The sequence below is a fragment of the Phyllobates terribilis genome, unplaced genomic scaffold (genome assembly GCF_046119375.1).
Source record: "Phyllobates terribilis strain yellow unplaced genomic scaffold, ASM4611937v1 Scaffold_1__5_contigs__length_1240528914, whole genome shotgun sequence".
NCBI classification, from domain to species: Eukaryota; Metazoa; Chordata; class Amphibia; order Anura; family Dendrobatidae; genus Phyllobates; species Phyllobates terribilis.
This window is the reverse complement of record NW_027362761.1, coordinates 356,440,869-356,456,839: the sequence shown is the minus strand read 5'-3', so window position 1 is coordinate 356,456,839 and position 15,971 is coordinate 356,440,869. Positions and strand designations below refer to the sequence as shown.

Here is a 15,971-nt window from a genome sequence, read left to right as displayed (position 1 = left end):
GATAATCTTGGGAAAAAGGAAGCCGAAGTTTAAACACTTTGGCGCTGATTTATCAAAACTTTTTACACCAGAAAGCTGACAAAAAAAAAAATCTTTGAAAAGTTGTAAAATTTTTGTACAACACGAGGCAGCACAAAAATGTAGGGACTTTTGCCATTTTTGCACAGATCTGACAAAGTGGGAGGATCAGGGGTGTGACGGGTACATGATTGGGTGCAGCGCCAAATACTCACCGAATACATGAGGAGTGGCAGCGTTCCTTACCCCACAAATCTTACTCCAGCCCCTGACTGTGGCGTACGATTTCTGGCGGGGGGCGCGCCACTTCACACCTCATCACTTGCGCCTCTTATTGAGTCAGGCGCCGTGCAGTCCACCCGGCCCCCCTCATCATGGCCGGCATGGAAACCGCCAGTCTTGATGAATTGGGGCCTTTTTATTCTTTTTTTGTCTTGCTGGGTTTTTTTTACTCACCAAATACAAATACTTCAAAATTGCGCACGCTGGTGATGAATTTTACACAGTCAAAAATGTGTCTTTTTTTTGGATATCGCAACCTTTTAGGGGGAAAAAACTCATGTTTTGTAAAATGGGGCAAAATTTCTGCTGACCATAAAATAACTACAACTCATTTTTTAAAAGTCGCAATTGAATCAATTGAAAACATCTGGAAATCGTAAACTCTACCCGCAATGGCCGACATAAAAAAAACAAAAAACAAAAGAAGAAGGAGAGCACATAATATAGCATTTAAAAAAAGTCCCAAATTAAAAAGTCCAAAACTAGACAAAACGCAAATCAAGCAATCATGAATCCGGTTCCTATAGCCTGGAACTATTTCTCATTTTGTTTGGAGCACAGTGTGCACTGGAGGTGACAGCAGATAACGCAGGGTGCCTCAGTGTGGACCGGTCACCTCATGCAGTTGATGCCATCTCGCCACACAACCAAAGCTGTCTACCGCAGTGCTGGCCAGCAGAGGGAGCCATTCTCTCCCGTAGTGGCTCTTACAAATCCCCCTCACATCTCACGAGACTTGGCTTAGTTGTACGTTATTTCGCGTTGGCTCGGGAATTGGAGCGGTAAAGTTCTCAGGTCGGTGTAATGTGGGGGCTGTGGGGTCCTTGCTTTATCAGGCAGCGTCTAGTCACAGGACTGACTGTGAGGAGCTGCAGGGCGCCATAGTGCTGTGCATAGAGGGGATGGGACAGTTGTAGAGGGCCAGTGAAGAAGCTCATTGTCTGTTGTCTCTTGTCACAGGGTGTCCTTGTGATGAGCAGACCCCATGAACGCCGCACGACCCTCACCAAAGGTACAGAAAGCTCATGTGCATGAAACAGGAGGAAGACCAGAGGGAAGCAGTCCTCAGGATGTTCTAGCCCTCACTAATGGCGTGTACAGGCGCTGTCATGCTGAGCACATCCTCACCTTGTCTGTAGAACTTTCTTTTTCCATTTTATAGAAATCATGTGTTTAAATTATATGCAAATCAGCTGCAAGTGCACCAGGGTGGGGCATTGCACTTGCAGCTCTCCTGCCTCTCTCCCTACTCTCCGGTGACTGACAGGTCACTTTTGCTTCTGTGTGACCTGCCTCCCCTGCCCGATATTTCACAGTAAACCCCCTCATTGCCTATCTCGGTGCATGTGCAGTAAGATCCTGATGAGATTGTGAGAGCCGGACTAATGATCTACACATACGCCGCCCTCTCTGACGACTCCAGGCAATGGTGGCGCTTACACAAAATCGCAGGCAGGTTCCTGAAGCAAGAGTGACCTGTCATTGAGGCAGATCTGCAAGTGCAATGTCCATCCCCGCTGCACTTGTGGCTCAATAGCATACAATGTAAGCGCTGGCTTTCTCTAATACAAAATTCTATAAGCGAGGTAAAGATTTAAAGGGAACCTGTCACATCCCAGCTACTATCTACACTGCCCCCATAGCGTTGTCAGTGATGCAATGTGCATCACTAACAAGCTGTTTTCATTAAAATTGTTGACATTATAATGTTATCTGCGTGGCAAATCAGGGATGTTCATTCGCGGAGCTGATTTTTTTGGCACGAACAACCCGGAACCCCGAACACGAATTTGAAATGCCGAACGAATTCGCTCAGCACTATTCGGCACTGGTCCCGCACCTGCGCAGTGAGGCTGTGTGATTACCAGCTTCACTGCACATACGCTATGTTCCCCACGCGTGCGCAGTGAAGCTGCAAACTACACAGCCTCACTGCGCACTCGCAGGGAATAGAGCGTCATGGCGCATGCGCAGTGAAGCTGGTAATCACACAGCCTCACTGCGCAGGCGGCCAGACACATACCAGTGCGCCTGCGCCCCGCAATAATGGCCCTTGCCGGGAGCAATATTCAAATATGTGGGCGGCGCCAGCACTGACTGAATGCTGCACCCGCCTCTGACTGAATCTGAGAATCACACCCCTATGACTGAAAATGAGCAGGTAGGACAAAGTATATCAAAGGTTATAAAATCATTATACTACCACCGATTTTAATTAACAAAGCTTGTTAGTGATGCACATTGCATCACTAACGAAGCAATAGGGGCAGTGTAGATAGTAGCTAGGACTTGACAGGTTCCCTTTAATCAGTATTAAAGCGCATATACAATCATGCCATTGATTAGGGGTATAAAATCCTGATGGCAGGTTCTCTTTAAACCAATTATACAGAGATGGTGGGGACTTAGCCTGTGAAAAAATCATACCTGTAGTATGGAATTTAATGGTTTATTATCCAGTAAATATAATGATTATATTGTATGCAAATGAGGGGGCTTTGGTGCACCATTGGCCATGGCCTAGAGCTTAGTGCACTGTTACGCACCCTCAGATTGTCTACTGAGCGCTGTCATATCTAGATGGCACTCTATGCTGATATGACACGGTGTCATCAGCGAACGGGAGCCGCAGACTGGCGCCAGCGATGAGAGCTGGCATTGAGACTGTGAGCATGGATACAGTGTTCATGTGGAGGTGCAGATCCGTTGATTGAGTTCAGCACTGTCAATCAAGATATGACAATCAGCAGCGCTGCACTTTTGCACAGAGAATGCAGGGGTGCTCACATAGTGTCATTGCTGGCTCCCATCTGTGCCGCCACTCAGTACTGTACTGCAGACAGAAGCCAGCAGTGAGCCCGGTGCAGTGCCTGTGCAGAGCCACTGTCAATCAAGATATGGCAAAATGCTCAGTATGCAAATTGAGGGGGTGTAACGAACTGGAAACCTTGACCAACATTGATCCATGATGTAGATTTTCGTCACAGGTTGCTAACGAAAGTATTAAGCTGGCTGAGGAGCAGAGTCTTCTTCATACCAGGCAGATGTCGGCTATGTTACATGGTTGGCATCTACCTGCAGTTTAACCATTTACATATGACACCATTGCTTGTGCATGCACGCACCAGCTCCCATTGGCCCCCCCACAACTCCATCATGGGGAATTGATGGTCTACCATGGCAGCTGGGGCCTGCTGAAGGGCCTCATAACTGCCTTATTCATCCTCCTGTGAAGCTCAGCCACAAGCTAAGCTCAAATAGGAGAGCTTCAATTTCAATATATACTCCAAAACTGTGATATGGTAGGATATAGTATAAGCATGTACTATAAGTATATAGAATGATCGCCAATTCAAGTCACCTAAAGGGACTAAAAAATAAAGTAAAAATTTAATTTTTTTTTTTTAAACATATGAAAATGGAGACCTAAACAATTTTTTTTTAATACTTACAACAAAGTTCAAAAAAACCTTTCACCACTAAAATAATAAAATCTGGACAAGTTTCGTATTACTGTAATTGTACTGATAAGGAGAATCATGTGCCAGGTAATTTTTACCGCACAATGAACAACATGAAAACACAACTGAAAAAACGATGGTAGAAATGCAGAGATTTTTTTTCTGCAATTTTGCCCAACTTAATTTTTTTTTTTTTTTACCATTTTCCAAGTGGTGTCATTCAAAACCACACCTGGTCCTGCAAAAAAAAGCATGGCTGGGGACCTGGGTTTGAGTCCTACCAAGTACAACATCTGCAAGGAGTTTGTATGTTCTCCCCGTGTTTGTGTGGGTTTCCTCCGGGTTCTCCGGTTTCCTCCCACACTCCAAAGACATACTGATAGGGAATTTAGATTGTGAGCCCCAATGGGGACAGTGCCTGTAAAGCGCTGTGGAATTAATGGTGCTATGTAAGTGAGTAAAATAAATAAATAAATGCTTAAATAAATGGCTATACCCAAATAGAGATAAAAAAAAAAAAAGTTATGGCTATTGGAAGAAAGGAAAGGACATACAAAAAATGAAAGAATCTTGGATCCTTAAGGGTTTTTAACTCCTTCCTGACCTCTAGGGGACTTGAACCTGTGGACTTCCGATCGCATGTACTGCACACAGCAGTGCTATAGTATTGCTGTGTATAACAAAACTCATTGTCTCCTGTGAACTCCAGACTTTTGAAAAAGGTTTGAAGAAAATGGCATTATTCAGAATCTTCCCCCTTTTCCCGGGGCTGTATGCAGCAGTGACTTTAGAAAACGGAAAGGTGCTTTATTAAACATCCATCGTCAGACTGTATACACTTTCTTCTATAATATACATTGTATATTGTTTGATGATATCTCATATGTGTTTTTTTTTATCTCTCGTCCCCTCTCTCAAGTTTATTTGTACAGATCTTGAAAATTCTACCATCCAGAAGCAAAGGACCGAACTCCAGTTATTGATCGCTGAGCTTAAAGATCGAGACAAGGAGCTGAATGATATGGTGCTGGTGCATCAGAGGCAGCTGCTCTCCTGGGAGAATGATAGACAGCATGTTCTTAGACTGGAGCAGAAGTGTGCCAGGCTAGAAAGTATGGTTTCCATGTATTTTATACCCATGTCTGCTTATGCATAATTTTTGAAAAACTGCACTTGAGGATTTGTAAAATGCAAGAAATGTTCTTGTCCATAGAAAACAAGAAAAGTATTATTACATGTGTGTTATGCAAGTGAAGGGAGCTAAGCTAATTTGATGATTGATTCTATTCAACTGGAAATTTATACAGAAAATCTGATTTATTTGTCCAATAGCACGTCGTGTTATAACAGTTTGTTTTAGGCTAAGCTAACTCACAGTGTTAGATGTGTGCTATGGAATTAGTTTGAAAATCTACAGGGTGGGCCATTTATATGGATACACCTAAATTAAATGGGAATGGTTGATGATATTAACTTCCTGTTTGTGGCACATTACTATATATGGGAGCGGGAAAACTTTTCCAGATGGGTGGTGACTATGGCGACCATTTTGAAGTCGGCCATTTTGGATCCAACTTTATTTTTTTCAATGTGAAGAGGGTCATGTGACACATCAAACTTATTGAGAATTTCATAAGAAAAACAATGGTGTTCTTGGTTTCAACGTAACTTTATTCTTTCATGAGTTTTTTACAAGTTTATGACCACTTATAAAATGTGTTCAAAGTGCTGCCCATTGTGTTGGATTGTCAATGCAACCCTCTTCTCCCACTCTTGACACACTGATAGCAACACCACAGAAGAAATGCTAGCACAGGCTTCCAGTATCCGTTGTTTCAGATGCTGCACATCTCGTATCTTGATGGTATGGTGTAGTATATGGGGTACAAAGATAGTGGGGCCATTCTTCATCAATGGAAACCTCAATGCCACTGGATATCTGAAATTGCTACATGATGATGTGTTGCCCTCTTTATGCACTGAAGATGGCACGTTCCCTGAGTTTTTCCAACAAGATGGTGACCCACATTATGGGTGTCAGGTCCGAGCATTCCTACATGAACAGTTTCCTGGAAAGTGGATTGGTCGTCATCGGCCAGTTGAATGGCTACCAAGGTCTCCCGATCTGACCCCCTTAGACTTTTATCTTTGTGGTCATCTGAAGGCAATTGTCTATGCTGTGAAGATACAAGATGTGAAGCATCTGAAACAATGGATACTGGAAGCCTGTGCTAGCATTTCTTTTGCGGTGTTGCTATCAGTGTGTCAAGAGTGGGAGAAGAGGGTTGCATTGACAATCCAATACAATGGGCAGCACTTTGAACACATTTTATAAATGGTCATAAACTTGTAAATAACTCATGAAAGAATAAAGTTACGTTAAAACCAAGCACACCATTGTTTTTCTTATGAAATTCTCAATAAGTTTGATGTGTCACATGACCCTCTTCCCATTGAAAAAAATAAAGTTGGATCCAAAATGGCCGACTTCAAAATGGCCGCATGGTCACCACCCATCTGGAAAAGTTTTCCCCCTACCATATACTAATGTGCCACAAACTGGAAGTTGATATCACCAACCATTCCCATTTAATTTAGGTGTATCCATATAAATGGCCCACCCTGTACACCAAAATAAACAAAATTCAAGTCGTAGTTTGCATTTTGCCAGTATTATCATTATTATTTATTTTTTAAGCACATTTGATTGCATAGTACTATATATATGAGAAAAGGGTTTACATATAAATTGCAATGGAGAAACTAACAGTGACAGACTGGTACAGACAGGAGAGGGTCCTGCCCTTGTGGGCTTACAGTCTACAGTATAATGGGTGAGGAGACAGTAGGTCGGGGGAGTTGGAGCAGCTCGGGAGGTGGTGAGGTGGCAGCGGGGTTATTGCAGCAGGCTGTAGGCTTTCCTAGAGAGATGACTTTTCAAGTTACATCTGAAGGTTTCTGTTGTGGGAGACAATTGGAAACTGGATGAGGCACTGAATTCTGCTTGAGAAAAGTCTTGGAGGTAATTGGGTGAGGAACGTAAGAAAGCAGGAGGTGTTTTGAGGTTTTTAAAGGGAACCTGTGAGATCCACTGACTGTTCCAAAAATTAACTTTTAATCTTGCAGTGTTGCATATCCTAAGGACTAGTTTGCGAGGTGTCTGTTCCCTGGACTAGTCCCGGCTCAGATACTCTAGCCATGCTTCTCTGTGTATGGTTGACAGCTTCTGTACAATCCCTGTTATGTAGGACCGTTAGCCTGCATATCGATCACACCCAGGGAGATGTGATTATAAGAACTGAGCCAGAACTAGTGGTCTGTGTGAAGAGGCGCCCTGCCGGACTAGTTTTATTTAATAACACGACTATGCCAGATTAAAATTTTTCAAACAATGCAGTGTTGGTAAGCCCCATGATACACCTTATCGAATCATAGAGATCTCCATGCATAGCGTTTTATTAGAAGTTAGGAACAATCAAGGGACCTGATAGATTTCTTTTAAGATAAAATAAAGTAGTGTCTCCATTGCTGTACCTATCATATGTTGTAACCACTAACATTTGGGTCAACTTGATAAGAAAAAATAAACTCATACATGTGTTCACTTATTTAAGATGAACTTCAAAGACGGAATGAAATAATCAGATCAATATCCAAAAGGATCAAATTATTGGAAGCACATCAGCAGGATCGAAAGACAAAATTGGAGAATACCCAACAGCAACTTCAGGAAGTGTGTCTTAAAGCCTCAGAAACTAACAACCATTGTCAAGACTTGGAGGTAGGATTAAAGCATCAGTAATTAACTTTGGATTTTTCCACCTTACTCAGCTTTTTGTTGCATGCAGTAGAATTACCAAGGAGGCACAGTTACACAAATGGTCTTAATATATACTCATAAGGGAGAAAAGTAGAGGCTCATGTAAACAGCAAAGCCATATACATGGAGTTATTTGGGTCTGTATTACTTGGTGAAACACTGTATTGCGTTTCTGTGAGTATACTCTGTAATGCGGTGTGCACTGGAGCACTCTGTGTATATCGTGTGGAAAAAAAAAAAAAAAATCCAAGCAATGTATATGTACAGAATGGGGCTATTGCTGACAATAGCTGCTTTATTATGGATCAGTAGTAAATAACATAGAAAGGGGAATCTGAGGGGTAATTGCACAGCAGTGGAATATAAGGAATGTGACAGTAAAGTAGTTTTGTGAATTGAGGTTGTGATAAATATGGTAATACAGGTATTTTTACTTTTTAAAAGCCTGGACTTATTTGACTTGTTTTGTTAGGAAAAAAATCAAAGTTTGAATTATTCCGTTTTGGAGCTGTCTGCCCAAGTGGGACGACTAAAGGCCGGGGAGCAGGAGCTTTCCACTTTGTTGAAGCTGAAGGTAATGGTGTATTCTTTCTAACAAATAATTATTAGTTTATATTGATTTTTAAAAATGATGCTACACCACAGTAGTCAGTAATAGAGTGCACATGGCATGAAGACATCTGCTAATGCTGTCTATGGCATGTTGGGCATATTTAAATTCAACTACCCGATTCTTCTCTCTTTTGACATCTCATACGACATACAGTCATGGCCAAAAGTTTTGAGAATGACACCAAAATTATATTTTCACATGATCTGCTGGCCTCTGGTTTTTATTAGTGTTTGTCTGATGTTTATATCACATACAGAAATATAATTGCAATCATATGAGTACCAATAGGTTATATTGACAGAATGAGTTAATGCAGCAAGTCAATATTTGCAGTGTTGCCCCTTCTTCTTCAAGACCTCAGTAATTCTCCCTGGCATGCTCTCAATCAACTTTTGGACCAAATCCTGACTGATAGCAGTCCATTCTTGCGTAATCAATGCTTGCATTTTGCCAGAATTTGTTGGTTTTTGTTTGTCCACCCGTCTCTTGATGATTGACCACAAGTTCTCAATGGGATTAAGATCTGGGGAGTTTCCAGGCCATGGACCCAAAATCTCTATGTTTTGTTCCATGAGCCATTTAGTTATCACCTTTGCTTTATGGCAAGGTGCTCCATCATGCTGGAAAAGGCATTGTTGGGCGCCAAACTGCTCTTGGACGGTTGGGAGAAGTTGCTCTTGGAGGACATTCTGGTACCATTCTTTATTCATGGCTGTGTTTTTAGGCAAGACTGTGAGTGAGCCGATTCCCTTGGCTGAGAAGCAACCCCACACATGAATGGTTTCAGGATGCTTTACAGTTGGCATGAGACAAGACTGGTGGTAGCGCTCACCTCTTCTTCTCCGAATAAGCTGTTTTCCAGATGTCCCAAACAATCGAAAAGGGGATTCATCAGAGAAAATGACTTTGCCCCAGTCCTCAGCAGTCCACTCCCTGTACCTTTTGCAGAATATCAGTCGGTCCCTGATGTTTTTTCTGGAGAGAAGTGGCTTCTTTGCTGCCCTCCTTGAAACCAGCCCTTGCTCAAAGAGTCTCCACCTCACAGTGCGTGCAGAAGCACTCACACCAGCCTGCTGCCATTCCTGAGCAAGCTCGGCACTGCTGGTAGTCCGATTCCGCAGCTGAAACAGTTTTAAGATACGGTCCTGGCGCTTGCTGGTCTTTCTTGGGCGCCCTGGAGCCTTTTTGACAACAATGGAAGCTCTCTACTTGAAGTTCTTGATGATGCGATAGATTGTTGACTGAGGTGCAATCTTTGTAGCTGCGATACTCTTCCCTGTTAGGCCATTTTTGTGCAGTGCAATGATGGCTGCACATGTTTCTTTAGAGATAACCATGGTTAACTGAAGAGAAACAATGATACCAAGAACCAGCCTCCTTTTAAAGTGTCCAGTGATGTCATTCTTACTTAATCATGACTGATTGATCGCCAGCCCTGTCCTCATCAACACCAACACCTGTATTAATGGATCAATCACTAAAACGATGTTAGCTGCTCCTTTTAAGGCAGGACTGCAATGATGTTGAAATGTGTTTTGGGGGTTAAAGTTCATTTTCTGGGCAAATATTGACTTTGCAAGTACAGTAATTGCTGTTAAGCTGATCACTCTTTGACATTCAGGAGTATATGCAAATTGCCATTACAAAAAATGAAGCAGTAAACTTTGGAAAAATTACTATTTGTCTCATTCTCAATACTTTTGGCCATGACTGTACACATATAATGGTCGGCCCAGCCGAAATTAATCTAATGTGTTTGTCCAGCCAGACTGTAGACAGAGCAGGGGACTGAGGCTCTTTCTGCAGCCAGTTGTCTTACAGCCAGATAAAGGAGGAAAAGAGGTAAAATTTTATTTGCAATGAGACAAAAAAGTATTAAATGAAATTAGGAGGTTAAAAAGTTATTGCCATCTCCTAATCATTCTTTTCCCAGAGATTTAACAGATGTTTTAGATCAAATTCCAACTTTTATCATTCTATGTATGTATGTGTGTCTCTATCTATCTATTATTATATAATATTTTTTTTATTTTATTTTCCTGCCAGAGTACTAGTCCCATCTCTCATATGATTGTCCTATCATGAAGCCTCAGGATGCTTCCATACAAGTAATATTGGCAACATTGGGATTTTCGATGTCCCTACTCATACTATATAAGATCCCACTCTATCACTCAGTCTTTTGCTTGGCATTCACTGCCTTACCTGTTCCCATTAGAGGGATCAAGCTGCTGTGGCTCTGACCTAGCACTGGAAGATGTAATTGATTACTTCAGTACTGGCCACCATACTGGATACAGAGGCACTTGGGAGTGATCTTATTCTCAGAGCAAGATGAAGTGAAGACTGTTCAGACCGGCTGCCGTGCTAAACATGGGAATATGTAAGACAGAGCAGGATGATCTGTGCTTGAATTCTTCTGTAACACGCTGGCTCTAATTAGTAACACACTGACACTGGGACAAAGCTGTTTTCACTGCAGAAAAGCAGCAGCAATAGGGTTTGAGTATATGGAGCACACATGGTCAGTCTTTCCTCACCCATGCAATATTTCATCTATAAACAGCCAGCTTGCAAAAGTCGGTTTGTAGCAGAAACCTTGTATGGGTGAATTTGATGGTTTCCTCTGCTTGAAGTGCTTCTTCAGTTTTCATATTTTTAGGACATCTTGTCGATTGCTCCCCTGCTAAACAAGGAAGGATGGGATACAGATTAGACCAACCGGTCTTAAGGCCCCGTCACACTAAGCGACGCTACAGCGACCCCGACAACGATACGACCTGTCAGGGATCGTTGCTGCGTCGCTATGTGGTCGCTGGTGAGATGTCAAACAGTCAGATCTTCCCAACGACACAGCAACGATGCAGCGACCCGTAACGATCTGTATAACGCCTATGTGTTTCTGTGTCTGGGTCGTCAACAAGGTCGTTGGTATTAGGTGTCAAACACAGCGATGCACGCTACCCAGCGGGACCTCAACGATCAAAGAAATGTCCAGACCATTCCGACACGACCAGCGATCTCACAGCAGGGGCCTGGTCGCTGCTAAGTGTCAAACGTAGCGAGATCGCTACTGAGGTCGCTGTTGTGTCACAAAACTTGTGACTCAGCAGCGATCTCGCTAGCGATCTCGCTTATTGTGACGGGGGCTTTAGACTGGTGACAAGCGGCACATACCTTAGGTAGTCTGAGATTAGCTGAGTTGTACTTCAGAAGAATTGGATGGCTACTTGCCCATGTGTGGGAACTGTCTTCAGTCAGACAGCCTGGGCAAGACGTCCTGCACTTGAGAACCTGACCATATTCTAGAAAAACAAAGCAAGAACATGTGTGCAAGAATTGCCACCACTCAAGGAACATGTAATCAAGAGTGTCAAAAAATAAATACTGAAAGGGACAAGATAGTCTACAGAACAGTGTAACTTTTTTTTTTTTTTAAACTAAAGATACTTATGCATATACTTCATTTTACCTACCTAAGGAACTGATTTAAAGAAGAGATGGGACAACCACTTTGACAATGAAAATTATTTAACTTTTTTTTGTAATTCTCTCTGTGATTTATCTATTTTTAGTGACCTTTTAGTATACAAATAGTAGGTGTAGGAATCCACATCCAGCATGAGAAGAAGCAATTTAACCAGTAACATAACCATATATCAGCCACTACAGGCTCAATTAAATAGATACAGTTGGCATATAAGGAAGTGTTGGAAAGAGTAGCAATGTTAGAGTGAAAAAGCTAGACACAATGTAACACAATTGTTCAAGCCTAGAGTAACCTCAATTCCTGAAGACAGCAACTGAGTCAACCTCCCAATGTCAGCAGTACAGTGCAACACCATTCTGATCTTCAGCAAGTGAACAATAGATCCTGGTGGATGGTAGCTGGTGTTCTCGCCAAGATGGCAGACACTTCAGCAGAACCCAATAGACTCCAGTCAATGTGGTTCTTTGGACACCACTGTATAAGCTGTAATCTGCATCTGGCACCGTCCTACTGACCATGTTTGATTTTATTTTTACTGACAGAAATACATATACAGTATATATGGCACAGTAAAATAATTTTGTTCTTGACTAGATGCTTAATTAAGTGTTTTACTTGTTCTAACCAAACATCTTATGTTTTTCTATAGGACAAAGATATAATAGAAGCAACCAATCACATCACAGAGTTCACTTTTCGACTCAAAGACCTGGAGACGGCGTTACGTGAGACAAGACTCAAGGAAACTTCAGCTAAGAAAGAAATGCAAGGGTTAAAGCCCAGAATAAAAGGCTTGGAGACTGAACTCGATAAGCTAAATGGTATGGGAAATATTTTGACAATTCTGAGCGTCAAAGGTTTGAACACTTCTCACAATGGCAGCCCAAGCTCTGATGTGTAAACTGTGTGGTGAAACTCTTCTCGTATGGAATATTTTGACCTTTTGGGAGTAGAAAGCTGTATTTTTGGAATTAAAGTTAATTAGATAAACTGCTTGTGGACCACCCAAAAACGTATTTAGTCGGGATGGGCCGCATGTAACTCTGCAACTATATTTTAGAATGTTATGGCTAAGTCAGCAACTGCATGAAGATTGTGCTGCTGCAGGAGCGGGAAGCTCGCTGCCAGAGACAGAGAAGGCAGACATGGTTTATTACCATGTCTGTCTTACTGATCATTGTATACACAGTGTTGAGTGAGAGCTGTGTTTACAGTATTGAACGCACTAACAGCGCTTCCTTCTCTGGCCCAAGCAACAATGTAATCGCCAATTGATGAGAGGGGGTAGGAGCTGCAGGGTCTTAGAAGACCCAGATCAGTTCTGTAGTTCAAACAGGAAGCTGAATTTGCCCTGTAACTGGGGCTTATATGCCAGTCCCAGTTACAGGAGACATCGGCAATAAAAAAAAAAAGACCTTTTGATAGGGCAATGTGTGAAATAAATGGAAAAAAAACAAAATGGGGAAAAAAGAAAGCCACTACCAGTCCAAATAACTCTCTCCCCTAGTCAGAACCCTTCCACCTCCTCATCAAAAAAACACATGTCTGATACATAAAAATAATTGCTATGGAAAGGGGAAGACCATTTAAATATACTTCAGTGGTCCTTTGTGGACATAAAAGCTTTTTTTTTTTTTAAAGAGCTCTTAAAAGTTAAAAAAACAAACAATGAAAATGTGCCTGAATGGGGAAAAATGACCCAGTATTCAACTGGTTAAAATAAGGATGTGATGTGCTTTTACATATGTCTATATGTTGTTTAGTAATCAGGTCATGAGGAGACCCACCAAAGCTTAGATTGTACTTATATCACATGTCATTATGAGGAGTGCATGTGGTTTTCTGTGTGGGCTCTCTACAACAACAAGCATTGTTTCCTTGAGCACCCCAGCTCCAAGATCATTGAGAGGAAAAATTACTGACTACTTGGATAACGTAATGTTACTACCTGAGCCTGCACCTCCCTATACTGAAGCTTGTTATTCAGGGCAAGTACACTGGTTGGCACATTTCATTGTACTACCTATAATTTTTCACCATGCAATGTTTACTCCCAGTCAGGTCCGGTTACACATATGGCGAGGTTCCTTAGTTTAATTTTTCTGAGCTATTCCCATCTACTAAAAAAATGAGAGGAAAAGTGTTTTATTAAGTGTGATGTACTGTGCCATGTCATGCTGAACTCTAAGTACCATATTAGTGGCAAAAAATCTTATATAATACAATGTGTGACAATGGAGTAGACCCACATGTGCTGGCCATACCATTTAAAAATGATTATTTTGTAGTAAGACAGCAGGATTTCCAGATAGGAATGTAGAATAGCCGAGTGCTGGAAGAAGCTTAGCAGCAAAGCAGAGCACAGTTCCAGGAAACCGTCTTAGGCTATGTGCCCATGATGCAGAAATGCTCCGGATTTTTCCTGAGCGTTTCTGCATCTCCCTGGCAGAAAAAACACATGCGGATTGTACATGCTTTTTCCTGCCAGGGACAAGCGGAAGTGAAGTGTTCTTCACATGCATTTCCGCATGCGGGTTGACAAGCGCTTTCCAAGCGATTTTAGCATCACTTGGAAAGTGCTTGACAACTTGGTCACACTATGTAAATCCATGCAACCGGCATGGATTTATATACTGTGACCGAAAGAATGGTAAGCAATAAATCTATACTTACCTTCCGATGGCCCCTACAGTCTTGCTTTGCTCCGTCCTGGCTGCCGGCAGATCGCGGTACACTGAAGGACCTGCCGACGTCAGCATCGCGTGACCAGTCACATGACTATAACGTCAGCGCAGGTCCTTCAGTCCATCGCGATCTGCCGGCGAGGGAGGACGAGCGCAGCGGGGGCCGTCAGAAGGTAAATATAACAATTATTTTTTATTTTATTCTTTTTTTTTTTTTTACAGGTTCTATGGTACCCGGGTCCAGAGGAGAGTCTCCTGTCCTCCACACCCGGGTATCATCCGCACATTGAAACGCATGGAATGCGCATCTACATATACAGTGATGCGGAATCCATGCGTTTCAGTGCAAGTCAATGGCGGCAAAAACGCAGTTCTTCCGCAAAATAATTGGTAGTGCTGCGTTTTTTTCCGCAATGATAATTCGCAGTGGAAATTTCCGCAGCATGTGCACAGCACATGCGGATTATCATTGGGGAACATGTCAGGTGTTTGTTTTTTTTTTTTAAGCGTTTCTGCAGCGTTTTTGCTGCTGCGGAAACGCTTAAAAAACGCATTGTGGGAACACAGCCTTAGAGTGCGGAGTATCCTCTGTTCTTCCAGGTGGTGTGGACTTTACCTGTCAGATACCCAGGTTGCAGTCCCCTATATAGTCCACAATGGTCAGGTGGATCACTAATAGTTATAGACGTAGGCAGGTCGAGGTTGGCTACAGGCAGGTGAATGTCTGCTGCAAAATCAGTAAACAGGGTCAGGAAGTCAGAATGGGGTAGCTACATGAATAACCACGTCAGGCAAAGGAAACTCAACTAGAAAAATAGCCAGTAGATTTGTTGGACTTTTCTGATAACCAAGTAGTGCGATATTGCAGTAGTTCCCCACTAGGGTTTAGGAAGAGTGACATCACACTTTTAAAATGGATCTATTACAAATGGAGCAAAAACAGATGCACTCTTTGGTTTCCGTTTTGCATTAGTTTTTGTTTCCTTTGTAATGGATCCATTTTTGCCAGAAGTGTCTCTGCTGACCTCTCATCTTCTGGGCATGTGTAGTGTTTAACCCCATAGTGACCACCAATACAACTTTAAACTGACCTGACATATAAGTAAATAGCATCCCCTGATGTTGAGCTGTACACTATAGCTGACACTATGCTGCATCACTCACAATCAGTGTTGGCACCAACCAATGCCGTTTAACCCCTTAGATGCTGCTGTAGACAGTGACTTCGTCATCTAGATGGTTAAGAGTGTGGCGATTCCCTTTTTAACCCCATCGGCACCCTGAGATCATGATCGTGTGGTCCTGATGGCTGCCATGGTAATTCACGGCCAAATAACGCCCTTGGACCTGTTCAGAAGTTACCAACATTTACGTGGTAAAAATAACTTCTTATTTTTTCCTGTCATGCCACTTTGCATTATTTCCTGAAAGGCAACTGAAGGGTTAATAAACTACCTAACAGCATTTGAATATGTTCAGGGGCGCTGTTTTTATAATGGTATCACTTTGTGTTGGTCATACCACACAAGACAGTAACTGTCTAGTTTAAAGGGATAATCATTCAAAGTTTGAAAATTGTTAAGTTTTAGAAATATGTCAAATT

At 42.2% G+C, this 15,971-nt stretch overlaps 1 protein-coding gene and 1 long non-coding RNA gene across 4 annotated transcripts in view; one reads left to right on the top strand and one right to left on the bottom strand.

Annotated features, from left to right (window-relative positions):
- Nucleotides 1–977: 977 nt before the first annotated feature.
- Nucleotides 978–15,971, top strand: part of CCDC62 (coiled-coil domain containing 62) — a 29,799-nt gene continuing 14,805 nt past the window's right edge. For all 3 annotated transcript variants that reach the window (XM_073676223.1, XM_073676224.1, XM_073676225.1), the window contains exons 1-6: nucleotides 978–1,095; nucleotides 1,261–1,312; nucleotides 4,681–4,873; nucleotides 7,376–7,542; nucleotides 8,054–8,155; nucleotides 12,334–12,505. In XM_073676223.1, coding sequence (XP_073532324.1) covers nucleotides 1,286–1,312; nucleotides 4,681–4,873; nucleotides 7,376–7,542; nucleotides 8,054–8,155; nucleotides 12,334–12,505 — 661 coding nt within the window. In that variant the 5' untranslated portion in view covers nucleotides 978–1,095; nucleotides 1,261–1,285. The remainder of the gene's footprint in view (nucleotides 1,096–1,260; nucleotides 1,313–4,680; nucleotides 4,874–7,375; nucleotides 7,543–8,053; nucleotides 8,156–12,333; nucleotides 12,506–15,971) is intronic.
- LOC141261577 (uncharacterized) lies at nucleotides 6,418–11,476 on the bottom strand. The gene is made up of 2 exons (XR_012319794.1): nucleotides 11,372–11,476; nucleotides 6,418–6,719 (listed from the first exon to the last, which is right to left on the bottom strand). It is a non-coding gene; the product is annotated as an uncharacterized lncRNA (long non-coding RNA).